The sequence below is a fragment of the Euprymna scolopes genome, chromosome 3 (genome assembly GCF_053919585.1).
Source record: "Euprymna scolopes isolate OS-2025 chromosome 3, ASM5391958v1, whole genome shotgun sequence".
NCBI classification, from domain to species: Eukaryota; Metazoa; Mollusca; class Cephalopoda; order Sepiida; family Sepiolidae; genus Euprymna; species Euprymna scolopes.
Window position 1 is genome coordinate 91,470,951 of NC_136484.1, and position 25,000 is coordinate 91,495,950.

Sequence of the window (25,000 nt, forward strand, 5' to 3'; positions counted from 1 at the left end):
TGTCGTACGAAAGGTCGAACTTTAAAACGATACTGATCTTGGTAAATTCCGTCGCCTCTATTGAAAGTTTAAGACAGATATGCAAACAGACATACATACATACATTTATATATTGGCAACTAAAAAGTTTCGACCCAAACTGATTCAAAAGCTTGCCCTATCTCTGAATACCCTTTATGTAAAATTTCAAATATTTAGTCCAGAAATTGTCTGAGTAATTTGGAAGAGACCGCAGAGGTCAATGTTTTTAAACTTTGACCCCTATTATGACCCCTTAAAATTTATTGTTTTGGGCTCAAATCAAGTTATTAAGTTAGACTCATGTCCAAGGAATCTATATCTAAAATTTTAAGTGCGTACATCCAAAATTGTCGGAGGAGTTTGGTAAAGTTCTCAAAGGTCAAATCGTTGAACTTTGCCCACTTAATCGCCAAATTTCTGGCCAAAAAACAATCACATCGATTTTCCCAAATCTCAGTAACCTGTATATCAAATTTCGAGTTTTTAGACTAAAAACTGGGAGAGTTATTGCGTAGGGAAATGTACGCAGATACACACACAGACGCTTTCACTTTTATATAATATATATATATATATATATATATATATATATATGTAATTATTTATTATAATAATACTTAAATACCTACAGACACCAGTGTTTCATCTTTCCGGGAACATCAGTGTATGGTGTCACGATTAATAAATTAATTCGAACCGGTAACAGAAGCTATCTCTGACTTCATTAGCAAGGATCCAATCCAATATATATATATATATATATATATATATATATATATATATATATATATATATATATATATATATATATATATATATAGGAAACATTTTATGTTGTTGTGGTGGAGCCGGAAATGGTGAAAGTAGGAACATGACGACTCCGTTAGAATAAGAAAAACATTTATATCAAGTAAGGGTTAGTGGTACAGAAAAGGTTAGTAAGTCCGTGGGGAGTCGTCTCTGTACGACATCTGGGATAGCTCTCATTGAGCGGTCTAGACTTGCTGGTTATATATATATATATATATATATATATATATATATATATATATATATATATATATATATATATATATATATATATATAGCGAGAGATAGAGATAGACAGATATAGGAATTTTTTTATCATAATTATATATTCCTCTAATTAAATCCTTAATTAAAGTAGAAAATTAATTCGCTAAAATGATAATTTTTTACTCTAAATTCCCTCTGAAATATTTCAATAACTTTATCTAATTTGTTTATAATAGGTCCAATTGTCGTGATCTCACTGATGTTTGGTAGCTTGATGGAAATACGCTTTAAATCGACGGAGATTATATTAGACTCTGCCAATCACAGTGAAGTATCCACCCTCTCGACCTCATCAAGTGAAACAATATTCCTTTCAGAAGAGGCTTACGCAAAAGAGAGGCTGATGTTTGCAGCAGCAATTACTATTATAAGTGGCATCACTCAGGTAAGACTTTTTTTTGTTTTTGTTTGGTATTTAACCATTATCATTGTTCTACCAGAAGCCATGGTCAGTCGACAAACAGATTAAAAAATTCAAGGTGTTAAATATCTAGGCCGTGTGCACCGAGAAATCATTTTGATAAAAACGTACACCTAGTGAAAAATGCAGAAACAACATAAAATAATTATCAAATGCACCAAAAGATCATTTGAATACAAATTATGAAACTTAAACCAGGCACTTGGTCAATTGTCAAAAAGAAAAAAATGTTCAATGTATGATATTTAAAAGGTCATTTTTGGCATAAGGTTACACAAGTGTAATCTAGTCGAAACAAAGTCAGGTCATATCAGTGAAACGGCAATGACCTTTATCTCTACAATTATATAAATTCAACTTTGTCTCTGTGTGTATGCGTGAGAGTTCGTTCCTTATTGACTTCGAAATGGTTGAACGGATTTTTAAAATATTTTACAGAACTTCAGTGTATAAGTCTGGGAGTGATCTTAGCTAAGTTTAGTCTCAGAATACCGGTTTTGATTATTGATTATCGGTAATTATCGAATTACCGATAAGCGATAATCAAAACCGTTATTTTAATTTATCTATCATCGGTAAAGCCATTTTTCCATATCGTCGCTTAGCAACAATGATAGAACAACAGGCCCTGAAAATTGTACTGTAGATCTGTAGATAAGTTGATAGCGTGCTTTTTTTTTTGTTGCATGACGTGGTCTGTAGGTTCAAACTCCGCATGTAAATTTCTTAATTTTTTCCATTACCTACAAAGAATTTATAAGACTTGAAAATTTACGTTTTTTTTTTTAATTTTTTAAAATTTTACATGACTTGGTCTGTAGGTTCCAAACCCGCACGTAAATATTTTAATGTTTTTTTTTCGTTAAGTGGAAAAAAGTTTATATAAATAATTTTATAAAAGAAACGCTAGGTTCTCTAGATTGCAATGTAGAATAACATATTTTGGACTAAGTTACTGCAAGGAGGCATGTGAAGTTTCCTCCCAGGCGATTTCACGGATTTCGATGACAATAAAAATATAGTGTGAAATATTCGTTGATCATCATTCAATCTTGGGCAACGTCGGGCCTCCCTGCTAGTAAAGAATAAAATAATTTAAGATTTGAAGACGTATTTTTTACACGGTTGAGAGAAAGTGTGTATTCTCTGTTAAAATAATTTACAAAGATTATAATTTGGTAAAAAAAAACAACAGAATAGTTAACAATTTTTTATATATTCATTACTGCAACATAGTAATCACGTAGGCACCTTGAAATTCAATATTAAAACTTTCGAATTTCACTTTTATAGTTTAGGGTTAGGGTTAGGGTTATAGTTTAGTTGCACGGACGCATCTGCAGAAGGCCGAAAGTTATATTAGCTGAGCGTTGTAAAAATAGCAACTAACATGAAATAAAAATGAGAATCTGTATGTGAGGACACTTCTTAACCTATATACTCAACGAAATTTTGATCTACAGACATGGAATTTGGTATATAGGGTATTCAGACGCGTGGAAAACTTTTTAATCTATTTTCATTCGGAAAAAGGGCTGCTAAGGGGTCAAAATACAAAAATTGGTACTTGGGGGGGTCATCGGATTTTTATTTGTTTGCCAACACGACTACGGGTGTGCGAATTGTTCACATTATGTTAAGAATAAGTAGGTTTAAAAATACTTTTTAAAGATCGTGTCAAGCTGGACTAATGCTTATCGTATTTGACTCACTGGTTTTAGGTTTTGGCTTCGATCTTAGCTCGAATATTTTTTTACTTACAAGAAGTGAACTGTTTAGAAAAAAACATAATACTTGCATGCACATGTCTCAGCTTATTTCCGTTTTTTTTTACTTCATTTTTTTTTAAAAGGAATTTAACATTACTTTAATACCGAACAACGCCGAGTACATCTTCTAGCAATGCATATTATCAACCTCATCTAAAAACTCTCGAAACACAAAGCGTTCTATTCTCAGTACGAGAAGTGTGTAAAACTTTACACAGAACAAGAAATTCCTATGTGTAACTTTTCAATTGTCAAGAATTTGTCAACAAAGTCTTACATTAATTTGACCTTGTATATCTTACGGCACAATCACGTTGACACACCGGTTCTTGCCAGATCACCGAAGTTAAGCAACGTTGAGCCTGACCAGTATAAGATGGGTTGCCATTTTGGAAGGCGAGGCGCCGTATGTACTGCGAGGTAAAATACCAGGTTGGGAAACTGGCGCGGTCTATCCTTCTCTCGAAGGTAGATGGGCCTCTTTTAAGCCGTGGTAGGCAACCCATCTAATGATGGCGTCACGATAAAAAAAAAAATACCCTTGATAGCACTAGCGAAGCAGCAAATCTTCAGCTGTGGACAAGATTTGAATTACACTATAAACTCGTGTAGTGAGTTCAATCTGGCTGTGGCCGCATGTTACGTTTTACGTTATACTATGACCGGTGAGGCGAGGAGCAAAATGTAGTATCTGTTCTGACACTACACTAAACCTTTACTTAACAGCCATGGGTTTTCACGAACAGAATTTCTTGCGGTCAGTAATTGATAGATCCTTCTAAACTGAGGCATTTTAACATTCTTTTCTCAATTCAGAATGTCAATTTCTAAGGAGTTGGATTTTATCTACTATAAAACCTATCTTATATCTAACGCTGCCCTCGTGGAGAGGCAAGTTAATAGAGACTGGTATTAATTATATATTTATTTATTTACCTCGTTTGCACGAGGTTAGGCACAAGGTAATGTGAAGTTCGGAAAAGCCAACCCACTGGGTGAAGTACACTCTGACCTACAAAAATGCTTGAGCAGAGCTGTTAGTATTCCCAAGTAGTTGTGCCTCTGGCATTATCAATTATCAATACATTAATCCTTTCTCAAAAGAAAATGTAAAGTCTAGGATAGTGGACATTTTGGAACTGAATAGAAATGTATATATTTCAGTCCAACAGCAACAATGCTACTGTTGGACTGATTGTCGAGGACGTACCCTCGACATGACGAACTATATCTACTGAAGATGAATCACGTAGCCTAAAATATTCAGTGAGTCCGTGTTGAGTGCTATGAACATATCCGGGATAATGTAGACATATGTATGGGGTGATTGAAAAGTACCCCCCCCTATTATTAAGTGATTTTGAATTCAATATGGGTGCCAGCATTCGACACTAGCTTTTCAAGAACCGTATCAACTGATTTCAGAAGGAACTTTTTTTCTTTTTTCTTACCAATGAGTCAATATTTATCAATATTAAAACCCCCTTTGAAGACTAGAGTTAACAAGCTGGGTAGATTGACAGATAAACAGTGAAGAATATTATGAGAGGATTTATAATATTCACATATCACCAGATAAAAACAACCGCAGACCAAGAAAAGAGTTTTTTTTTCATATTGTCAAAAATATCGTTCATGCAATGTGAGGACTAAAGAAAAATAAATAAATGGTCAGCCTCACAACTTTCGCTCCTCCCCTACACCTATTCCTTTCTTGGAAGAATTATATTGCAGTAATCAATTTCAAATATATAGCGTTACTTTCTAATCACCCTGTAGTAAATCTAGTTATTGGCCAGCTGATCTTATATGTAGAAGTAAAAAGGTCAAACTATTTACTAGCTCACTAAAATTTGATATGTGATAAAAATTAGATGGAAACATTTGCTATCAAGTAACACTTAGTTCAAAGAAAATGCATTTTAGTAAATGTCTACCTCTTGGCCTCATGCTGGCCAGGATAATTTCAAAGTAGTGAAGGTTAATGGCAGTTGTAGACTTTTGTACAAGGGAAACACCACTTGTCAAAGCCCGAAGCCACTCGAGAATAAGGGTTAATGAGTTTGAAGTGGCCAAAAAGACAGTAGCATAGCGATCAGTAGTAATAAAAATTGTGCAGAATTTGATTATTTAAGGGGGCCCGTTCAACAAGAATTTGTTTACATTGGACTTGAAGACGACCATGTTGTAGTCAGTATGAAATCAGACCCGTGATACAGTGTTCCACACGCGGACAGTTAAAAAAAATAAATGCTATTTGTGGAATGTGTGTTTTAATTTAGGCACAGGAAGAGTGGGGGAAATTGTGGACAGTGGTTGCAGCTAGACGAGTATTTGTTATGAATGCTTTGTAGAGGACATCACTAGTGTTTGTTGTGAATGTTTTGCAGGGGGGGGGGTCATAGATTGCCATAAAAATAACGATAAAGGATAGATAGACTCGCAGCATCTCTTCTGTGAGAAAAAAGGTTGCAAGGAGTAGAAAAGGCCATCACCTATTAGGTTTCGCATACTCATTTGTGATGCATCGTATGTTGATCTAGTATTGGTGATTTACTTTCACCAAGGCCCGTTGATAATCAAGCAAAAGTGTTTTAAGAATAAAAATTATAAAATTTTAAAAAAGTTTTTACCCGTTCCTACTTAACAGAATGAGAATAAATCTAATTAAAAGGGCTCAGTTTTAAATTTCCGCATAAGTTCCAGTGTTCAACGTACATCTTTCACTCGTTTGGCAGGATGTACCTGAAGAAGGTCAACAGTCTAGGATAGTGGACATTTTGAAACTGAATAGAACCGTATATATTTCAGTCTGACAGCAACAAAGCTACTGTTGGACTGATTGTCGAGGACGTACCCTCGACATGACGAACTACATCGTTCTGGTCTTTCATTCATAGTGGCTGCTTTTGTTGCCCTCGACTAGTCGTAATACCATCGTGGTTCTTAACCATTGGCCTCATCTGTTTAGCCAGATGAAAAAAAAACAAACAACAAAAAAAAAACATTTGCGCATCCAAACACAGTGGAAACTTGTTGAGATTTCAAAGGTTTTATTTAGAGGGACTGAATTCATTATTTAATATTCAAAGACTAATATCTAATTAACTAATTACTTCTTAACTTGTTTTTTATAACTTCGTCTTAACGATGGGAATCGAGAGACGCATACGACAGACATCGAATTAACATTCGCTTAGATTCTTTCTACATTGTTAGACGCATTTCATTAGTATCGAACCTAACAAGAAAATAAACTAGAAAATCTCTGTTCTTCCTCGAACACGTGACGATTTTTCTATTCCTATATTGTTTCCCTGTATTTCTAGCGTGTTTTATAGGGAGCTAATCTTTAACCTCCACTTCAATCACACTACTTGCAGTTGGTATCTTTCCATTTTCCGCCAGGTCCTGCTGACTTGTACTAATGTGATCTTCGCCAAAATTTATACTAGTAAACGTAATCGCTACTTATTGATATAGGGTCCCAATATATAGCAATGATCTATTCGATGGATTGTATTATTTGGATTAACCGAGCAATTGTTCTCATATTGAATGTTAGCAGCAAAACGTTTCAGTCGATGTAAATTAGTTATGATTAAAATTAAAGTTGAAGAGTTGTAAAAATAACAACCAACATGAGAACTGTAGTTCAAACTAGCAGGGTGATACGACGTTACCCGGGTTGAATGAGGATCAACAAATGTTTCCCACTCCCATAATTTTTTGTCATCGAAATTGATGAAACCGCCCATTTTTAAATCAAAGAGATTAATTTTTTGCTCTAGCTGGGGGCCACACTGCGGTGCACTGGGAAGAAGCTTCGCATGCCTCCCCACAGTAACATAGTTTCAATTTTGACACAGTAGTTTACATTGCATTATCGAGAACCTACTTTTGATTTTATAAAATTATTTTTATATAATGGCTTGAATTAAATTTTAAAATGCAAAAATCAAGTATCATAGTTTAATTGTTCTCTAAGTAGAAACATTCATCTCCAACGCACCTCTGTCATATCAAGGAACATACTGTTGAGATTATATACCGATCCTTTCTGTCTGTGAGGTAATAAAACCCCTCAAATGCAATTGTGAGGTTAAGTTGTATAAAGCGTTAACTTTAGTCAAAATCACACGTCCCTTCCTTTATTGGATGTTTCGATTATTGGTTATCGACACTTATCAAAAAAATCCCAATACAAAACCTATCTAAGAACACTGCCAGGCACATTAAGTACACTTGTGTGAAATTTAAAAAAATCATACCAGCTATTTAGGAGTTCATAGGGAACTAACTCAGACTCGCACACACAGACAAAGTTCCTTTTATATAATAATACTAGCAGAGTAACTTGATGTTGCCCGAAATTGAATGATGATCAACGAATATTTCACACTCCCATATTTTTATTGCCATCGAAATCGATAAAATTGCCAGTTTTTCAATCAATTTGATTGATTACCTGCTCTAGTTGGGGACCTACCACAGTGCACCGGGGGTGGGGGAGCGTCACATGCCTCCTCGCAGTTATTTAGTTCACAATACATTGTAGTATACATTGCACTGCAGAGAATGTACTGTTGATTTTATAAAATTATTTTCTTATATATAATGGTTTGAGTTAAAGTTCAAAATACAAAACACCAAGTATCATGGTGCAACTGTGTTTTAAACAGAAACACTCATTGCGAACACGTCCCTGTTATATCAAAGAACATACTGTTGATTTTATTTGCCAAACCTTTCGGCTTGTGTAGTAATAAAACTTCTCAGATGCACTTGTAATGTAAGGTGTTAACTTTGTTCCAAAATCGCTATTCCTTCTTTTATCGGATTATTTCGATTATCGATTATCAATACTTGTCGAAGATATTTCGATACAAAACCTATGTAAGAACTCTGCCAGGCACATAAAGTAGCTTCGTGTGAAATTTCATAAAAATCGTCCCAGCCGTTTTCGAGTTCATAGGGAACGAACTCAAGCGCACACAAAGTTCGTTTTATATCAACCCCAAACACATTTTATTCTCCTTACCATAAGAGCATAAAATTTGAAACTGAACAACGAATTACTCCGTGTAACTCCACGAGTGTTCCATATTATATACAAACACACATATTGACATAACCATATTTGAACATTAACTTCAATATTCTTGAGAGTCACTCATAAACAAATTAAAAGTTTCATTTTCAGCCGATCAAACTGAACAGGTTTTCTTGAGGGCAATAAAAATATCTCTAGCTGTTTGGTGAGACTTGACTTTGTTTTGCAAAATGTGGCACAACTAGCTAAATACCCATCATACGAAGAACATTAAATTATTAATTAAACATCGTTTCTCGTTATAATCGGAAACTCAAATTTTTGAACGGCAACATGTGCCACGTTCTGCCTGCCGACATCATCTGTATGAATGATGCTTACCAACACATAAAGAATATGTTCCACTAACAAGGAGACGGAGGCGCCACTCTTCCAATAATTGTCATATGCTGAAGAGACATTGGCGTCTCTATACACCACACGTCAATCATCAGATCAAACGAAGTGACTCTTCTCAAGCGCACTACAATCTATTCGGAGCATGCCTCTCAAATTAAGATTGTCAAGATATGTCAATGATGGTGTGCAGAAAACTCGTACCCGGAAAACCCATACCCAGAAAACTCGTACCCGGAATACTCGTCCCTTTTTGCTAGGTAGGAAAACTGGTCCCTTATTTATTCAATAAGAGACCAGTTTTCCTACCTAGCAAAAAGGGACGAGTTTTCCGGGTACGAGTTTTCCGGGTACGAGTTTTTCGGAGACGAGTTTTCCTAAATTCGTCCATGATGTATAACTCTGTCAACCACAGATGTGATATTCTGAAACATCAAGACTCCAGAAGTCTGTTCAAAACTGTTGGTTATGAGTTTCATCGTAAATAACCCACGCCGGACAATGTCCCTAACACCCGAGGGAAACATTAATTTTATCATCTTATAAAAAGAGAAGCGAACATAAATCGGAACCCATTTTTCAAACGTCACAATAAGTTTCTTTTTTTACAAGGGAGCCACCACTTATGAAGACCTAAATGCCACTCAAGGATAAGTGTTAATGAATGTAAGGTGATGAGTAAGACAACAGTATAGTGATCGATAGTGGTAGACGTTGCATCGAATTTGATTATTTAAGAGGACAGCTCAACAAGAATTTGTTTACATTGGAATTGAAGACGATCATGATGCAGTCAGCTGGGGATCAGTCCTATAATAAAGGGATCCACAGGAGGGCAGTTCTAGGAAATAAGCTTTGTTCATGGAATTTCCGTTTTGACGTAAACACAGATAAACAGTAGGGGAAAATTGTTGACAATAATTGAAGCTAGACGATTGTTTGCTGTGAATATTTTGCAGGGGGAGAACCATATATTGAAGCTCAGTTGCGCACATGCCATGATAATAACGGTAGCGCAGAGATAGACTCGCAACGTCTTTTCTTTGAGAAAGCAGTTGCAGGGAGGAGAAGAGGCGATATGATCTTCCTCGTCCAATTTCAAACCCGGGAACGCCTCATTGCTGCCGCAACTATTCACCATAAACGCTGTCTAGCGTACTGTTTTAGTCTCAAGGATGCTGTAAGAGAACGTTTTCATTTAAGTTCTTTGGATTTTAAATATTTAGATTCCGGCCATGTGCAAATTTATTCAACGGTTTTAAAGTTTATTTGCCGCGCGGCAAGATCTGCTATCGCGTACAAAGGATCATCTTCACATATATATTCCCCAGTTGAAAAAGATATAAGCCATGATGTGTAATCACTGTCGTTTTAGTAGCTAGACATCTCTTAGGCAATCACAAAGTGATTACCTGAAAGTAATCTGCTAAGATCGAGGTGAGCACAAATACGTACTACATTTTGATCATTGCCCGACTATTTATCTTCCTCCCTCAGCGGAAATATTAGACACAAGGGGCAGGAAAGTGGAATTGAAAAGCCAACATGTACGAGGAGAAGAATTCTAGCCTTCAAAAAAAAAAATGCAGTATTCCCCCTTAATCGATTAGCAATAAACTGACACTTTATCAAAAAGAGAAGGCAACGCCTGGTCGGGTAAACTTTCCAGACCTGCACAAGACCAGCATCATACCGCAATCAACAGGAAAAATGTAATTACAAAATTGGTTTAGACTCTATTGATTTTGGTGCCGAGGTAAAAATCCCCAGCGCCGCTGGAACCGAACGTCAAAGAAAGTAATCAAGTTTTTAATTCGACCGTGTTTGGATTTTACCATTCTTGGATTTTTTACCCTTCACCGGACTATCCATTCATGTGAAATCTTTTTATCATTTTTTCTTTTACCTCCTATTCCCCTACCTCACCTTTTTTAACCAAGTAAGATCTGAGACTTACTTGTAGTTTCATTAAATACTTTTACATGCAAAATCCGATCCCGCATTTTGCTAATTCCTGCCCTCTGATGAGAAGGAGAGTGTTTCTTCGAAACTCTGCGGATTAAGGACAATCTTGTGCTTCCTTTTTAAAATTAAATATGTTTTTAACTCTTTTTCAAGATGTCTTTTAACATGTTTTATTAATCATTTGTTCATATATATATATATATATATATATATATATATATATATATATATATATATATATATATATAAACAACTGGCCAAAATGTTGATATCCATAAAAAAAATGAAATAGAAAAAATGTATGAAAATAAGTTACTGAAGAGTAAGTAAGCATATTTTCAAAATACTTGTCTTCGAAGCATTGTTAATGATGGATGGAACTGCCCCGGAGAAAATACGCTGGAGGGTAACATTAACCGTGATAAAATAATGTCATGTTATAATAGATATTATTTACTTGAATGGAGAAACGAAGAGAATGAATTAAAATACATTCTTTTCTTCTGTCTTCAAATACAAATGATCTGGAATGAATATTCGTATTATTTGGATTCTTGGAAGTACTGTTCTCATCTTAGATGTAATTTTCGCAACGCTTCGAGCAATGTCGGAGGGACCGTCTGAAGGTGTATCTTGTCGAACTTGGAAATCTTTCTGTCGAAATCATGAATCTATCTGACGAACCCGGGAATTTGCACGGAATTTCGAATCAAATTGTATTTCGAACGTCGTTCGCGTTGAGGGTTGAACCTACAACCTTACAGAAGAGTGTAAGTACAACTGACTTGTACCACGTCTTTTATCTACTACGTCACGGGTCATTGCGAATTACTTATGAATTCTATCCAGTTATGCTTGACGGAACGATACCATGCTACCCCCGTGAATTAAATAAAGGGTTCAATTCGAAATTCTATGCAGATTCCTGAGTTTGACAGAAAGATTCCCGAATTCAACACAAAGATTACCGAGTTCAACATAAAGATTCCTGAGTTCGAAAAGATACACCCTAAGAAGGTCGGAGGTTGCATCCGAAAAATCCAAATAATACGAATAATCAATCTCCATTTCCAAAATTCCAAAACATAATATCTGGAATAAAGTCTTCAGAAAATAAAATAGAAATATTGGTGATAAGATAGAGGTAAGGAGAAATCTTTTAGGAACTATCGAAATTAGATATATGTTATGTGGTCAATAGTGTATTAATAACGTGCATGTTTTATACAATGGCGTTTAAAGGTTAGGATTAGTCTGAGAATATGACATCAAAATGATAAAAACAATAACACAATTATTGTGCAGTTTTGAATTTTTTTAGATGAGGATTTTTAATTCGTATCATTTGAATTATTTGGACTACTGTTCTTATTTTGGATATTATTCTCAGAACGTTTCATTTAACGTAACGTTCGACTTGTCGAATTTGGGAATCATGATGTCTCTGGAAACCGTAGGAAATTTTGAACTGAACTTTTTATTTACTCGGCGAAGGTAGAATATTTTCGCTTCATTAGTCATGATAGGGTAGAAGTGTAAGTATTTTTAATTATATTCTTAATGTCACTTATAGTGGGGATTGAAGCTTCCACATTCAGAAGACTTTTATTTAAGCCTGATTAAATTTAGGACTTTATCCGTTACGCCACGGACCCACTTGTAAAGGTGATAAGAACTAGGATGCCAAACTGTAATAATGAACAAATAAACTAATTTTGTTTTTCTTTATTTTCAGCTTGTCATGAGTATTTGTCGAATTGGCGCCCTTATAAAGCTTTTATCCAGCTCCATTGTAAGCGGTTTCTCGGCCGCGATCGGTTTCATTGTTGCAATAAACCAGCTCAAAAATATTATAGGCGTTTCTATTCCACGCCACAGTGGATTCCTTTCTGTACCTAAGGTAAGTACGTAGTCAAGATGTTTGGAAGTATTCTTCTATGGAATACATCCAGTTAATTTTGCTTTTTGAATATTTCTCGTTAATAATTACAACGTTTATATGTTTGAACCTATGTAACGGAAAGAATATACTTTTAACAATAACGTAAATGGATCAAGAATATATATATATATATATATATATATATATATATATATATATATATATATATATATATATATATATACTAGAATGGGTGTCCGGCCTTGCCTGAGTGTTTGGAGGTGTATGTTGAGCAAAAAAAAAAAAAAAAAAAAAAAAAAACAACAAAAAAAGACAATCAAACCGATTAAAACGCTTTCCCTATCTCTGATTACCCTTTATGTCAAATTAAAAATGTTTAGACGAGAAATTGACTGAGTAATTTGGCAGAGACTGCAGAGGTCAATTTTTTAAAACTTTGACCCCTATTATGGCCCCTTAACATTTATTGTTTGGGGCTCAAATCAAGTTAGATCCATATCCAAGGAACCTATATCTAAAATTTCAAGTGTCTACACCAAAAATTGTCGGAGGAGTTTGGTAGAGTTCTCAAAGGTCACATCGTTGAACTTTGACCCCTTAACAGCCAAATTTATGGCCGAAAACAGATCACAAAGATGTTCCCAAATCTCAGTACCCTGCATATCAAATTTCGAGTCTGTAGACTTAAAATTGACAGTTATTGCATAGGGAAATGTACACAGACACACACAGATACGGTCACTTTTATAGATATATATGTTCTTCATAAGTTTTGGTTTTGGTTTCGATTATAGCTGATGTCACTTAAATAAATCTTGGGATTCTTAAAAAAGTAATTTACAGAAATGTAAGGAAAAATTGAAATACGGAAAATGCCGAATGTAGAAAAGCAAAACGCATTAACAGTTTTGTTTTTATTTGAATATTTTAGACGCGAAAAAAAAATATATACGCAACTTTTATCGCGCAATCTGACCTATACCTCGGTGGGGGTGCAAGTAAATATGATTTTTTTATCGATTCTATTTTTGTGATATATGAATGTAAAATCTACTTAAACACTTAAACGTAACGATTTTAGTTAGTTATTTGATTTTAGTTAGTTATTTGTAACACAAACAATTTTTAAAAAGTTATTTTCGGTTTTATTTATTTATGTATATTCGTTTTTATATAAGAAGTGTAGAAAAATAAAATATATACATATATTTAAAAATAAGTAAAATAAGAAAGGAGACGATCTGTAAATTGCCGATTTAAAAAGACTTTTGTAGCTTTTATTTATTTATGCATGCACAGGATTTTTGAAACCAAACCTCGTAAACCGGAGGGACTGTGTCAACAACCAATCAAGACGATTGGGGTTATATATTCTAATTTATTATAATATAAAACTCAAATCGTTCTCACTTGTGCGTTGAAAACTCTCATCTTTCGGTTTAAAAAATCTACAAACATGTCACATGTTTGTAGATTGTAGTATAAAATAAAACGAACAAAAAAAAAGACGGATTTAATACTCCTTACTATTAAGATAAAGAGTCGCTTTCGCCATACTATAGAGAATTAATTAAACAAAACTTAACACCAATTGTAAAATGGGACATATTAAAGAAAACTAGTAATTGCAAATTGTTAAATTCACCTTGCTACATTTGCCTTAATAAAAAACGTTATATTACTACATTAAAGAATAGAAACAAGATCCTAAATAAAAAGAATAAAACTTCAATAAATTGTAGGCATTACAAATCACATCTTCTTAGCAACTTGAATAATCTCCTATAAACCCAATATTAGCACTAAAAAATTGAGCTTTAGTTATACTACTCCTAGATAATGTTTAAACAGCGTTTCTTCCCAGGACTTTCGGGCTGTGGAACTCATTTCCACGAGACTTCTTTCCTGCAGATTATGATGTTATTCTATGCAAATCCAATGTCTAAATGTCCCTGTTAGGAACCGTCCCCACAAATATTCGAGCAATCTCAACAATCATTCGCAATCCTTTCATCACGCTTTTCATTTCCCAGCTGACAATCATTCCATCACACTAATCCTATTCTCGAGTACCTTTGGCCTCGATAAATTATAATCTATTAGTAAAAAATGTATTAATTAACAAGAAACGTATTTATTCTTTATTATATATATATTAATAATTATATATATAATATATATTAATAATTATATATATATATATATATATATATATATATATATATATATATATATATATATATATATATATAAATATTCAGCATTTTGATAGAAAACAGCAATTCTTCTCCCTTTGGTCAAAAACATCGCTTATGGAATGTATGGACTTGCTATTTCCTGGGTTGGCTGTTCTTTTCAGTAGGCGGAAAGTGGCGCTTTTCAATCCTTTCATAGTATTCATCATCAGATTTCCCATCTGTGCAATTACTACGAAACTGCTTCCCTTCAGATTACAACATGGCCCAATCCAATGTTTACAGGTTCCCGTTAGGAAATGTCTTCACAAGTATTCGAACAATCCCTGCAATAATTCCCAATCCTTTCATAAGGTTCTTTATCTCTCAACTAACAAACATGCTATCTCTATTAAACCTTATCCTCGAATATTTTTTGGTCTTGATACATTAGATTAAAAGGTGATATATGCAACAGAAAATTCTTCAAATTGATTGAAATTAATCTGCAAATCAGTCGTATACAAAGAAATTGTACGATAAAGTATAAAAACGACAATACAAATGCCGTGTGAGTGCGTATGTTTGCGCGCATGTCTGTGATTATTCATGATAATCAGTTCAGGGTCATTTCTTGAACAAACTGAAATGTACTGTTCTCTCTACCATAAGTGTGTAAAACTTAACACTTAAAACTAATAAAAATATCTTTGAGAATGAGGAGCTGTCGTTATTTTCATTTATTGTTATTGTTTATTGCTCTCGCTAAACTTTGGAGCAGGTGGTCAAAAATCGACTAGAGAAGAGGGTCTCAACAAAACATTGGGTTGGCGCCAGGAAGAACACCCGGTTTATAAAAATCTCGCCCCGATTATGAAAATGAATAAGATTCGTTGTGGAATTGAAACACACAGGAATAAATAAAAACATGATTCAAGATGGGTCAGTCTGGAAGTCAATTTTTAAAAACCGCCCAACAGTCATCCAAGATGGGTTGAGCTGGCTCCTCCTATAGAAGATACAGTGTCCGGGTGAACGCAAACCATGCACAATGGTCCACGGCGATTTGGATGGTTATGGGCGGTCTGTTCCGGGACCAGTGGCAAACACCGTTGGTTGGTTGGTTGTTTTGTTTTACGGCATATCAACCCTTTTTCGGGTTATTTAATGCCGAATCTAAAGATTTTGAAGAAAAATATTTTAATAGAATATATTTGTTGGCGAACACCGTAGATCTGTAGATTGAAGCTAAATTCGACATCAGTTCTGATAGCGTAATCACGTCTTCAGTTGGCCTCACAGGAGTTTCGCCAATCTTGGAGAAGCTCTGGAGCTATTACTTCGTGGATGAACTCTGCTGCATGCAGCGTGACAGAACCAACGAAACATGTAAAACGTATGTGAAATCAAATATGCTGCTGCTACTGCCGCTGCTGCTAATGATGATGATTTTTCGTTAAACTATCATCATCATCAACATTGATATTCGTATTACGTTTCGGCTGATTTAGCCTATACTGTAGGATTCATAAATAAAATATAGACTTTCTCTCGCGAAGTAATGCTCTTGCTAGGTGATTTGGCCACACACTGGCTAATCAGTTACAAGGCTCATTGATCCCATCTGTCTCCCTAAGAACTTCTTTGGGAATCACGTTCGGTCAGCAGAGAGAACCCTGGAAGCGACGAAAAAAGACATCCCATCTCTCTCCTGTCCCTATTCACTGTACGCCCCATCATTGACGATCTTCGTCTGAAGATACCTGCTGGCCGATCTTCAACAGGCCAAAGAACTTTTAACTCTCCATTTTCCTCACTCGGATGCTGTTCAACTTTCTTCCACGTAAATAACTCCTTTTGCTGTTGCGTTAAAAGAGGTTTTGCTTTTGTTTTCCGTGCGATATTTTCGTTTACGATTAATATACACAAGTGCATCTCGCATTTCTATACCACCTTTCATCGAAAATACAGTTCAATTTATTTTGTCTTCTTCTAAAGAGTCATCAGATATCAAGTCTAAAACCACTCAAGGATAAGGGTTAATGTTGTGGTCCCGTAAGAGTCCGGAAGAAAGACACAACTCTGTAACTAGTCAAGACAAAATACATTGAATGAAAAAGCAAATACAACAAATAAAAAGTGTGGGTATAGGGTTAGGGTTAGGGTTAGTGTGGGTATACGTAAATCCGACTGCAAATTGCGCCCAACGTGTGTGTTGATGACGAGACACGTATTATCCCCGTCTTTATAATAAGTGAAAGATTTCAATATTATCCTTAGGGTTGACACACCACATCAGTTAATGAGGTGAACGATCTGCTGAATGATGATGATGGTGATGATGAATACTATGAGAGGATTAAACATATCCACACACTCAAAACAAAGTCGACCCAAAAAACGGCAATTCCTCCCCCTTTACCAAAAACATCACTCATGGATTGTTATGACTAAAATACAAAATAGTGACCAATAGAAAAAAATTATGGAGCCGCCGGAAATAAAGGCAGCCTCCATTTTCTACTTTCTGTGTATAACTAGGCAAGTTTTTTATGCAAAATAACAATTGCTTTTTTTTATCCAGTGAATTTTGTGAACTCTAACACGAATGAGCAAAAGGAAGTTTCAAGTCGTCGCTCGGGTAGATACATTAGAAAAATCAAGCACGTATGTGGACGTACCTTGGAATCGACTCGAGAGATCAGTGAGAAATTTCAAGAACATTTCAAAGAGTGCTTCACCAAACTACTCAACCTCCTTGTCCAGGAGTTTGGTAACTATTTGGCTGACTCTCTCCACCTCGAGGCAACTAGACTAGCTCGTTACGAATTCAGGGCTACGGAGCCCGAGGCCCTGGCGGCACTGAAGTGGGTTCATCTGTTCTTTTTAAAATTTGGCCTATTAACAGTTATTTTTACATGCCTTTTCTACATCTCCACTTACTAAGACGGAAAATTCTTCGCCACAACGGTCCTGGTTATGACCTTAAACTATATCCGATGGTGAGGCCCCAGCTTGCGGGCTCTGGGGAGTGTGGAGCCACCCATAATCGCCATAGCTCCCAGGTCCACTCTGAGCGGAGTGGTAGTACCTATTAGGGTCCCAACTATGGGTTAAATAGAAACTAACTTGCAAAAAACAAATATATTCTATTAAAAAAAATGTATTCAAAATCACCGGATTCGGCATTAAATAACCTGAAAAGGGTTGATATGCCGTAAAACAAAAACAACCAAAATCTTCGCCACAACGACTATTACGTTGACTTATTCGTCATATACATAAATAAAGTTAAGAATGAGAGTTCATATAGAAACGTTGTTTTAATTTGAATAAAATAAAATGCGCATCAAGTGCGCTTGAAACCAAATCACAGTGTAATATTAGGAAAATAAACAAATATTTTACTTGTTTGAAATTTATCATAAATATATTTTGGAGGTAGACTCCATCTCCAGTGTGTTGTTTTGTTTCTTTTTCTTCTTCCTTGCCATGTTGTAAATTTGGAGAAAGAAGTCTGTTTGTATCGAGCCGCGTATTGTATCTCGCGATTGTATTTTGAAATGTTTGAACTGTACATAGGTAACGCGAGAATAACGTCAAGAATGAAAGTTCATATAGAAACGTTTTAATTTGAATAAAATAAAATACGCATCAAGTGCGCTTGAAACCAAATCACAACGTAATATTAAGAAAATAAACATATGTTACTTGTTTGAAATTCATCACAAATATATTTCAGAAGTAGACTCCATCTTTAGTGTGTTGTTTTGTTTTTTTGTTTTTTCCTTTTCTTCTTCCTTGCCATGTTGTAAATTTGGAGAAAGAAGTCTTGAGATTTTGGGCCATTAATCACATTACGTGTACATTGTTGCTATTCTTATTTAGTTGCCTCCTCACGCTGAAAGGTCGCTTTATTATTTGAGGACTAAAAACAAATATCAAACACACTACGTTAACATTTGCGATTTCCCGGTAATGTTGACCCTTACCACCCGCATACGTCTTTTTCTGTGTTGCTATTTTTCCTGCTAGAAACCTAAACGTTTATTTGTACATTTATTTCTTTTTTTTTTGCTTAACAAATACTAAAATATCTATTTCTTCCTCACAACTACAACGGCGATTTATTCGTCAAAGACATAAACAAAGTGAGTTTCTTGAGATTTCTGGCCATTAATCACATTACGTGCTGTTCCTTTATACTTGTCCCCACACGATGACACATGGTCGTTTTTTTTTAATTTGGTAAACAAAAACAAATTCAACACACGGCGTTTACATTTCTGATTTTCCGGTAATGTTGCCCTTTCAACCCTTATAATATCCTTAAAAAATTATTGCTGTTATAGGTTGTCGGGGGTGCTGAAATAAAAAAACAACGATTAAAATTACAGTTTCAAAAACTGGAGATCGCTTTCCTATATTAATTTGAAGTACAATGAACATCCACTTTATGGCCACTTTTTTTGTGGGAGGTTGTAAGGTCGTTTTTTATTTTTAATTTGGGGACAAAAAACATAATACACACACTGCATTTACATTTATGATTACGTTTATGATTTTCCGGTACTGTTGCCCTTTTCCACCCTCATAAAATCCTTAAAGACTATTGCTATTATAGGCTTTCTGGGGCGTTGAATTTGTAAATAACATTTAAAATTCCATGAAATAAATAGTTTCTAAGATATGAAGAAATTACCGTTTAAAAAAAATGGGGCTAACTTTTCTATATTAATTTAAAGTACAATGAGCACCAACTTTATGGCCACTTATTCCTTAGGTGAGAAAGACGTCTGTTTATTTCTTAAAGGGGGTTGCCAAAAATGTTTCTCGAGATTTATTGCCTTTAAACACATGTACATTGTTGATCTTCCCATTTATTTTCCTCCCTACAATGACAGCAAAAAACACAGTCGTTTTTTTTTATTTGAGGAACAAGAACATTTGTGATTTTCCGGTAACGTTGCCGATTTCCACCCTCATAAAATCCTTAAAAGATACTACAATTATGAGTTTTTGAAAGCGCTGAAATCAGAACTAACGTTTAAAATTCCATGTAAAAATAGTTTCTAAGATATTAAGAAATTACACTTACATAAAGTGGGGATCATTTTTCTATATTAATTTAAAGTGCAGTGAGCAACCACTTTATGACCACCGTTTTGTCGGTGGGAGTGTTTACTTTTTTTACGGGGTGGTGTTTATTTGTTTACAATTACAAACGTTAGCTTTCGATTACTTGCGTTTTCTTGTAATAATTATGCCGAAAAGAAAATATACTTAAAACATTTCCGCAACAGATTTCATTTCTTAAAATTCGTTTTTGTTTTCGGAAAGCTAGAGGAACACCAAGTGGAATTACAGAAACGATGGTCCGAGCAATCAATGGAACATCAAAAACAATCGTCCGAGTGCTAACAACGGACAGATGATTTACTGACATAAATTTTGAGTCGGAAAATAATTAAACTTTTTCCCAAAATACGATAAGATCTGCAATAGATAATTTCAAGTACGAAGAAGATGAAAAATCACCCGCAGCTTATTTCAGGAGATATGAAGACTTTTTCAATATCGACTGTGGTAACTGGTCTGACCAGAAGAAGACCCGGCTGCTACTACGTAAGCTTGAAATGACTGAACATAACAAATTCGTGGACTTTATCTAGCCACGGAAAACTGCGGAGTTATCGTTCAACGAGACGGTAAATCTGCTAACAGAACTACTCTCCCCCAGAACGTCTCTATCTCATAAGAGATAGAGATGCTTAAATGTGACTAAAGACAATAATGACGACTTTGTCACGTACGCAGTTTAGTCAACAAACATTGCGATAACTTGAAGTTGCCGGAATTAACATCAGACAATTTTAAATGCCTTGTTGGGTGTGTATTACTGTACACATAGATTCGAAAAAGTTGTCAAAAAACAAATATATAACAAATAAATGTTATTAAAAGCAAGATAAGTTACTTTTCTCCCTAACTGGATAATTTTCTAGTGTTTTTATTTGACGTAACATGTTTATTCAGCTCGAAAAACATACAGTGTTTACCGATGTATTGGAAAATTTAAAATGGCGTCCGGATACGGTAAGTTTGGGAAAAGGAGTTATAAATAAAAAAACTAAACAAAATACTGTTAGAAACTCGCTTAATATATGTTACCGTAACATAGGCTGATATATTCGGTGGGGTTTTAACAGTATTTGGCATATTTTTTTATTGTTAACTCATTTTCCCAAACTTACCGTGTGAAAGAGAGTTGAGCGCCATTTTAAATTTTCCAATACATCGGTAAACACTATGTTTTTCGAGCTGAATAAATATGTTGCATTGAATAAAAACACGAAAAATATATCCAGTTAGATAGAAAAGTAACTTATCTTGCCTTTGATAACATTTATTTGTTATATATTTGTTTTTTGACAACTTTTTCGAATCTATGTGTACAGTTACACAAACCCGCCTTGTTTTTTTGGAAAAGATGTGGAAATCAGGTGCAGAGTTCTAACGAAGTTAGAAAACGAATCGAACTTGGCACTGCAAAAATTGACTGAGGATTGTCGAAAAGTGGAGATAATTAAAAAGATGCGAGAAATACCGAAGCGATCATCGCAAATATAAAAAAATAACCAAGAGAAAATTGCCGACCTACAATACAATGCAGTACGCACAAAACTACCCCCAAAAGTCTGAAAAACAAAAGCACTGAGCCCTTGTTTCAGATCTGGTGGTAAACACTGGGTCAAGAATCGCCCATACTAAACAAAAATGTCTTTTATGTAATAAAATGGGACACAAAAGCTCTCACTGCAGGAAAAATCAGAACAAAAGCCGAGTGCGCGAAACCATAATCTGAGATGCCTTAGAAGAAAGCCTATGTAAATACGTAACGGTCAAAATTCTCAGCATGGATATTAAATTTCAGTTAGACAATGCTAAACTTCAAAACGTGGGAGAAATTACGAAAACATACTATTCTAAGAACCCATAGAACGACAAAAGCCTCCAAAGGCACTAAAATTAATTTTAAGCGTGAATTAATCATAAACGTCACCTTGCTAGGAAAAACTAAAAAGCTCAAAACATATGCATTAAAAAATAGTGAAAACCTGTTGAGCTTTGATTGGATGATGAATTTAACCTGTAGAACTACCTATCTCCATATTTTGCAAAAAAAAAAAAAAAAAAAAAAAAAGAAAAAGAAAAAAAAGAAGAAAAAAAGCCTATCCAGAGGAAACTAAGAAATTAATGACTAACTTTAAGGAAGAATTTCCAAATGTATTCACTCCTGATCTTGGGAGATGTACAAAAATGGCCGCAGATTTTAAGCTGAAACCGGGCATACAACCGGTTAAAAAAAGAACAAAAAAACACAACCTCCTTTTCGCATCCTTTAACAAGATAAATCAGGAACCGAACAGATTGTAAAATACCAGTATACTGTCTAAAATTCAATACAGTGATTGGGGCCGCGGCCGGCAGTCGATGTAAAAGAAGGTCCGGTGAAATCCGCGTTTGCACCGACTTCTTGACCGGACTCAACGAAGACTTCCACTATCCATTACCCAGCCCAGAGGAACTGTTCACGAAATTAAATGGCGGCAAGTTTTTCCTAAAATCGACCGGAGCTATGCTTATTTACAAATTCCTGTAAACGGCAAAAGCGCTAACCTCCTCTGTATTAATACCCATCGGGGTTTGTACAGATACGAAAGGCTCGCATTTGAGGGTCAAGGTATCACCTGTTATATTCCAGCAGGTCATGGATACCATGCTAGGCAACCTTGACACCGCCATCGCATATTTAGATGACATCATTATAGCGAGCAAAAACAGGGAGGAACACGCAAGCCATATCAAACAAGTATTAAGTTGAATACAAAATTATGGGTTTAATGTCAAAGAAGACAAGTGTGAATTCTTCTTGCAAAAAATCAAGTACCTACGACATATCAGTGATAAAGATGGCTGACGCCCAAATCCGGACAGAGCAACCGCTATTAGAGAGATGCCGGCAGCGGAAAACATAGTACAACTACAAAGCTTTTGTTTGGAAAATTATTACCAACACTTTATTTCCAACATGCACAAACTGTGCGCACCACTTAGCCAATTATTAAAGAAAGGACATCATATTGCCAGATATTATTTCAAGAAATAAAAAAATCTTTACCTCAAAACTGTTCCTAACTCATTTTAACCGGGAATTTGATATAATAGTCGCTAGCGAAGCTAGCCAGTATGGCATTGTCGCTTGACTGTTACCAGATACTGGATCCCCAGCGGAAATCATGTTTGGGCTAAAAATCAAATAAATTTTCGATAAACACGCGATGCAACACAGACCCTTTATCATGCCCACAAAATGATTTAACCTCAGCGATAAAGTCTATTTTAAGCATTTCAAGAACAACGTTTCCTTTTGGGAACAGAATACGATCTCAAAAGAATCGGCAATGTCACATACATCATTTAGGGCCAAAAATTCGAAGATAAAAGGCACATGAACCAAATAAGGAAACGCACCCCCGAGGATCAAGCAGAACCACCACAGGAAGAACAGCGGCAATCGAGACAGTATATGACGTTGTTGACATAGAACCTCCACAAATCATGCCAGAACCAAGTCACTCCGGCAGAAAGAGAAAGTACTCCTTGTTGGTCTGCACCCAAAAGAAAAAAATACTGATTTCACACCTGGAAAAATCAGCTTAGGAAGTGGATGTTGTGGAGGAACCAACCTCTGAATGGACTCAACCATCGTCCATATATATCGGAACTCTGAAACATCCCAGGTAGGGCTCTAGTTCCGGAGTTAACCTCGCTTGTTCGGTGGAACGCAAAACACTATTTTCATTCTGTAATCCTTCGTTTGTCTTTTATTAATACACGTGTTGATTTACACCGTTGTTTTTATTGTGGCTAATTCAGAGCCATAACACGTATCTATTATTTATAATTGATTGTTCCTATATTATGTTAAATTCTATACTAGGTCTGTTTTTTATTTCATACCATGCTTTAATTTCGCCCTATATTTTCAGACTCTGTTCGCCCTTTGTGTTCAAATACCGAATTGCCATTATCCAGAACTACTCTTGTCACTGGTTTCGATTATCACGATCTACACGGTCAAAAGTCAAATTAACGAACGGTTTCGACATCGGCTTCGCATCCCCGTTCCTATCGATTTGATAATAGTACGTACAGCTGGAATGTTTTTCATTCTTCATTTCTTGCAATTAGAACCCAAAATGTTAATTCGTTTCTAATATTTAGTTATAACATCTTTTTAAATATTTATATCGAAAAGTTCCCCCCACTCTTTAGCTGTGCCTAAATGTAAACGCAAATTCTGTAGAGAAATTTTATTTCTTAGAACTGCTCACCTGTGGAACCCTGTAATGTGGGATAGCTTTCATGCTGACTATTTACTTCAACAGTGCTCTCACAGTAGCAATTTGGCCGTTTTCTAGTTCAATGTAAACAAGTTCTTGCCGAGCTGTCCCAAATAATCAAATTCTACCCAATTTTCGCTACTACCACTCATTATGATGTTGTTTCACTGACTATTTTACATGCATTAACCCTTATACTCGAGTGCCCTCCAGACCTTGCTTCGTGATTACTCTGTTGTAAAAAAAAAAGAAATCACATTTTCTCTGCAAAACATTGTACCATAATGTAATAAAGGAACATGTAGATCTTGATTGTAATTGAGGTTAGTATTAATTATATTTAACTAATGGGACCTTTGGATTATTCGGACAATATTAAGTGCTATTCTCACAACATTTCGGCTGTCCCTCTTCAGATATATCTTGTCGAACTGAAGAATTTTAATAAAATTCTTTATTTAATCCACGGGGGTAGCATACTTTTGTTCCATCAGCCATGAGCGGGTAAAAGTCTTAAACAATTCTAATCGTATCGCCTGCATTGAGGATTGAACCTTCAAGTTTTGGAATAGTTTCACTGAGAACTGAATGCTATCTAGTACTTAATCTGTTACGGACAGACTTTTAAAATAGCAAGTCCCCATCAGCCCATTCGTGATAATACTGCTGCGAATATAATGAATGTCTATTCCCAGTGACGAATAAAGTGGTAAAATATATAAAACAATATTTATAGCTCTAGGGTTACACTATTGAGCTATTTTAAGGGACTTTGTTCTGTTAATATTTATATCTGAATAGAAAATGTTATTGA

At 35.2% G+C, this 25,000-nt stretch overlaps 1 protein-coding gene across 1 annotated transcript in view; it reads left to right on the top strand.

The window, feature by feature from the left end:
* Positions 1 to 25,000, top strand: part of LOC145257514 (pendrin-like) — a 169,312-nt gene that overhangs the window by 28,931 nt on the left and 115,381 nt on the right. Inside the window, exons 4-6 of the mRNA XM_080115665.1 lie at positions 1,275 to 1,483; positions 12,438 to 12,602; positions 23,833 to 23,988. Coding sequence (XP_079971791.1) covers positions 1,275 to 1,483; positions 12,438 to 12,602; positions 23,833 to 23,988 — 530 coding nt within the window. The remainder of the gene's footprint in view (positions 1 to 1,274; positions 1,484 to 12,437; positions 12,603 to 23,832; positions 23,989 to 25,000) is intronic.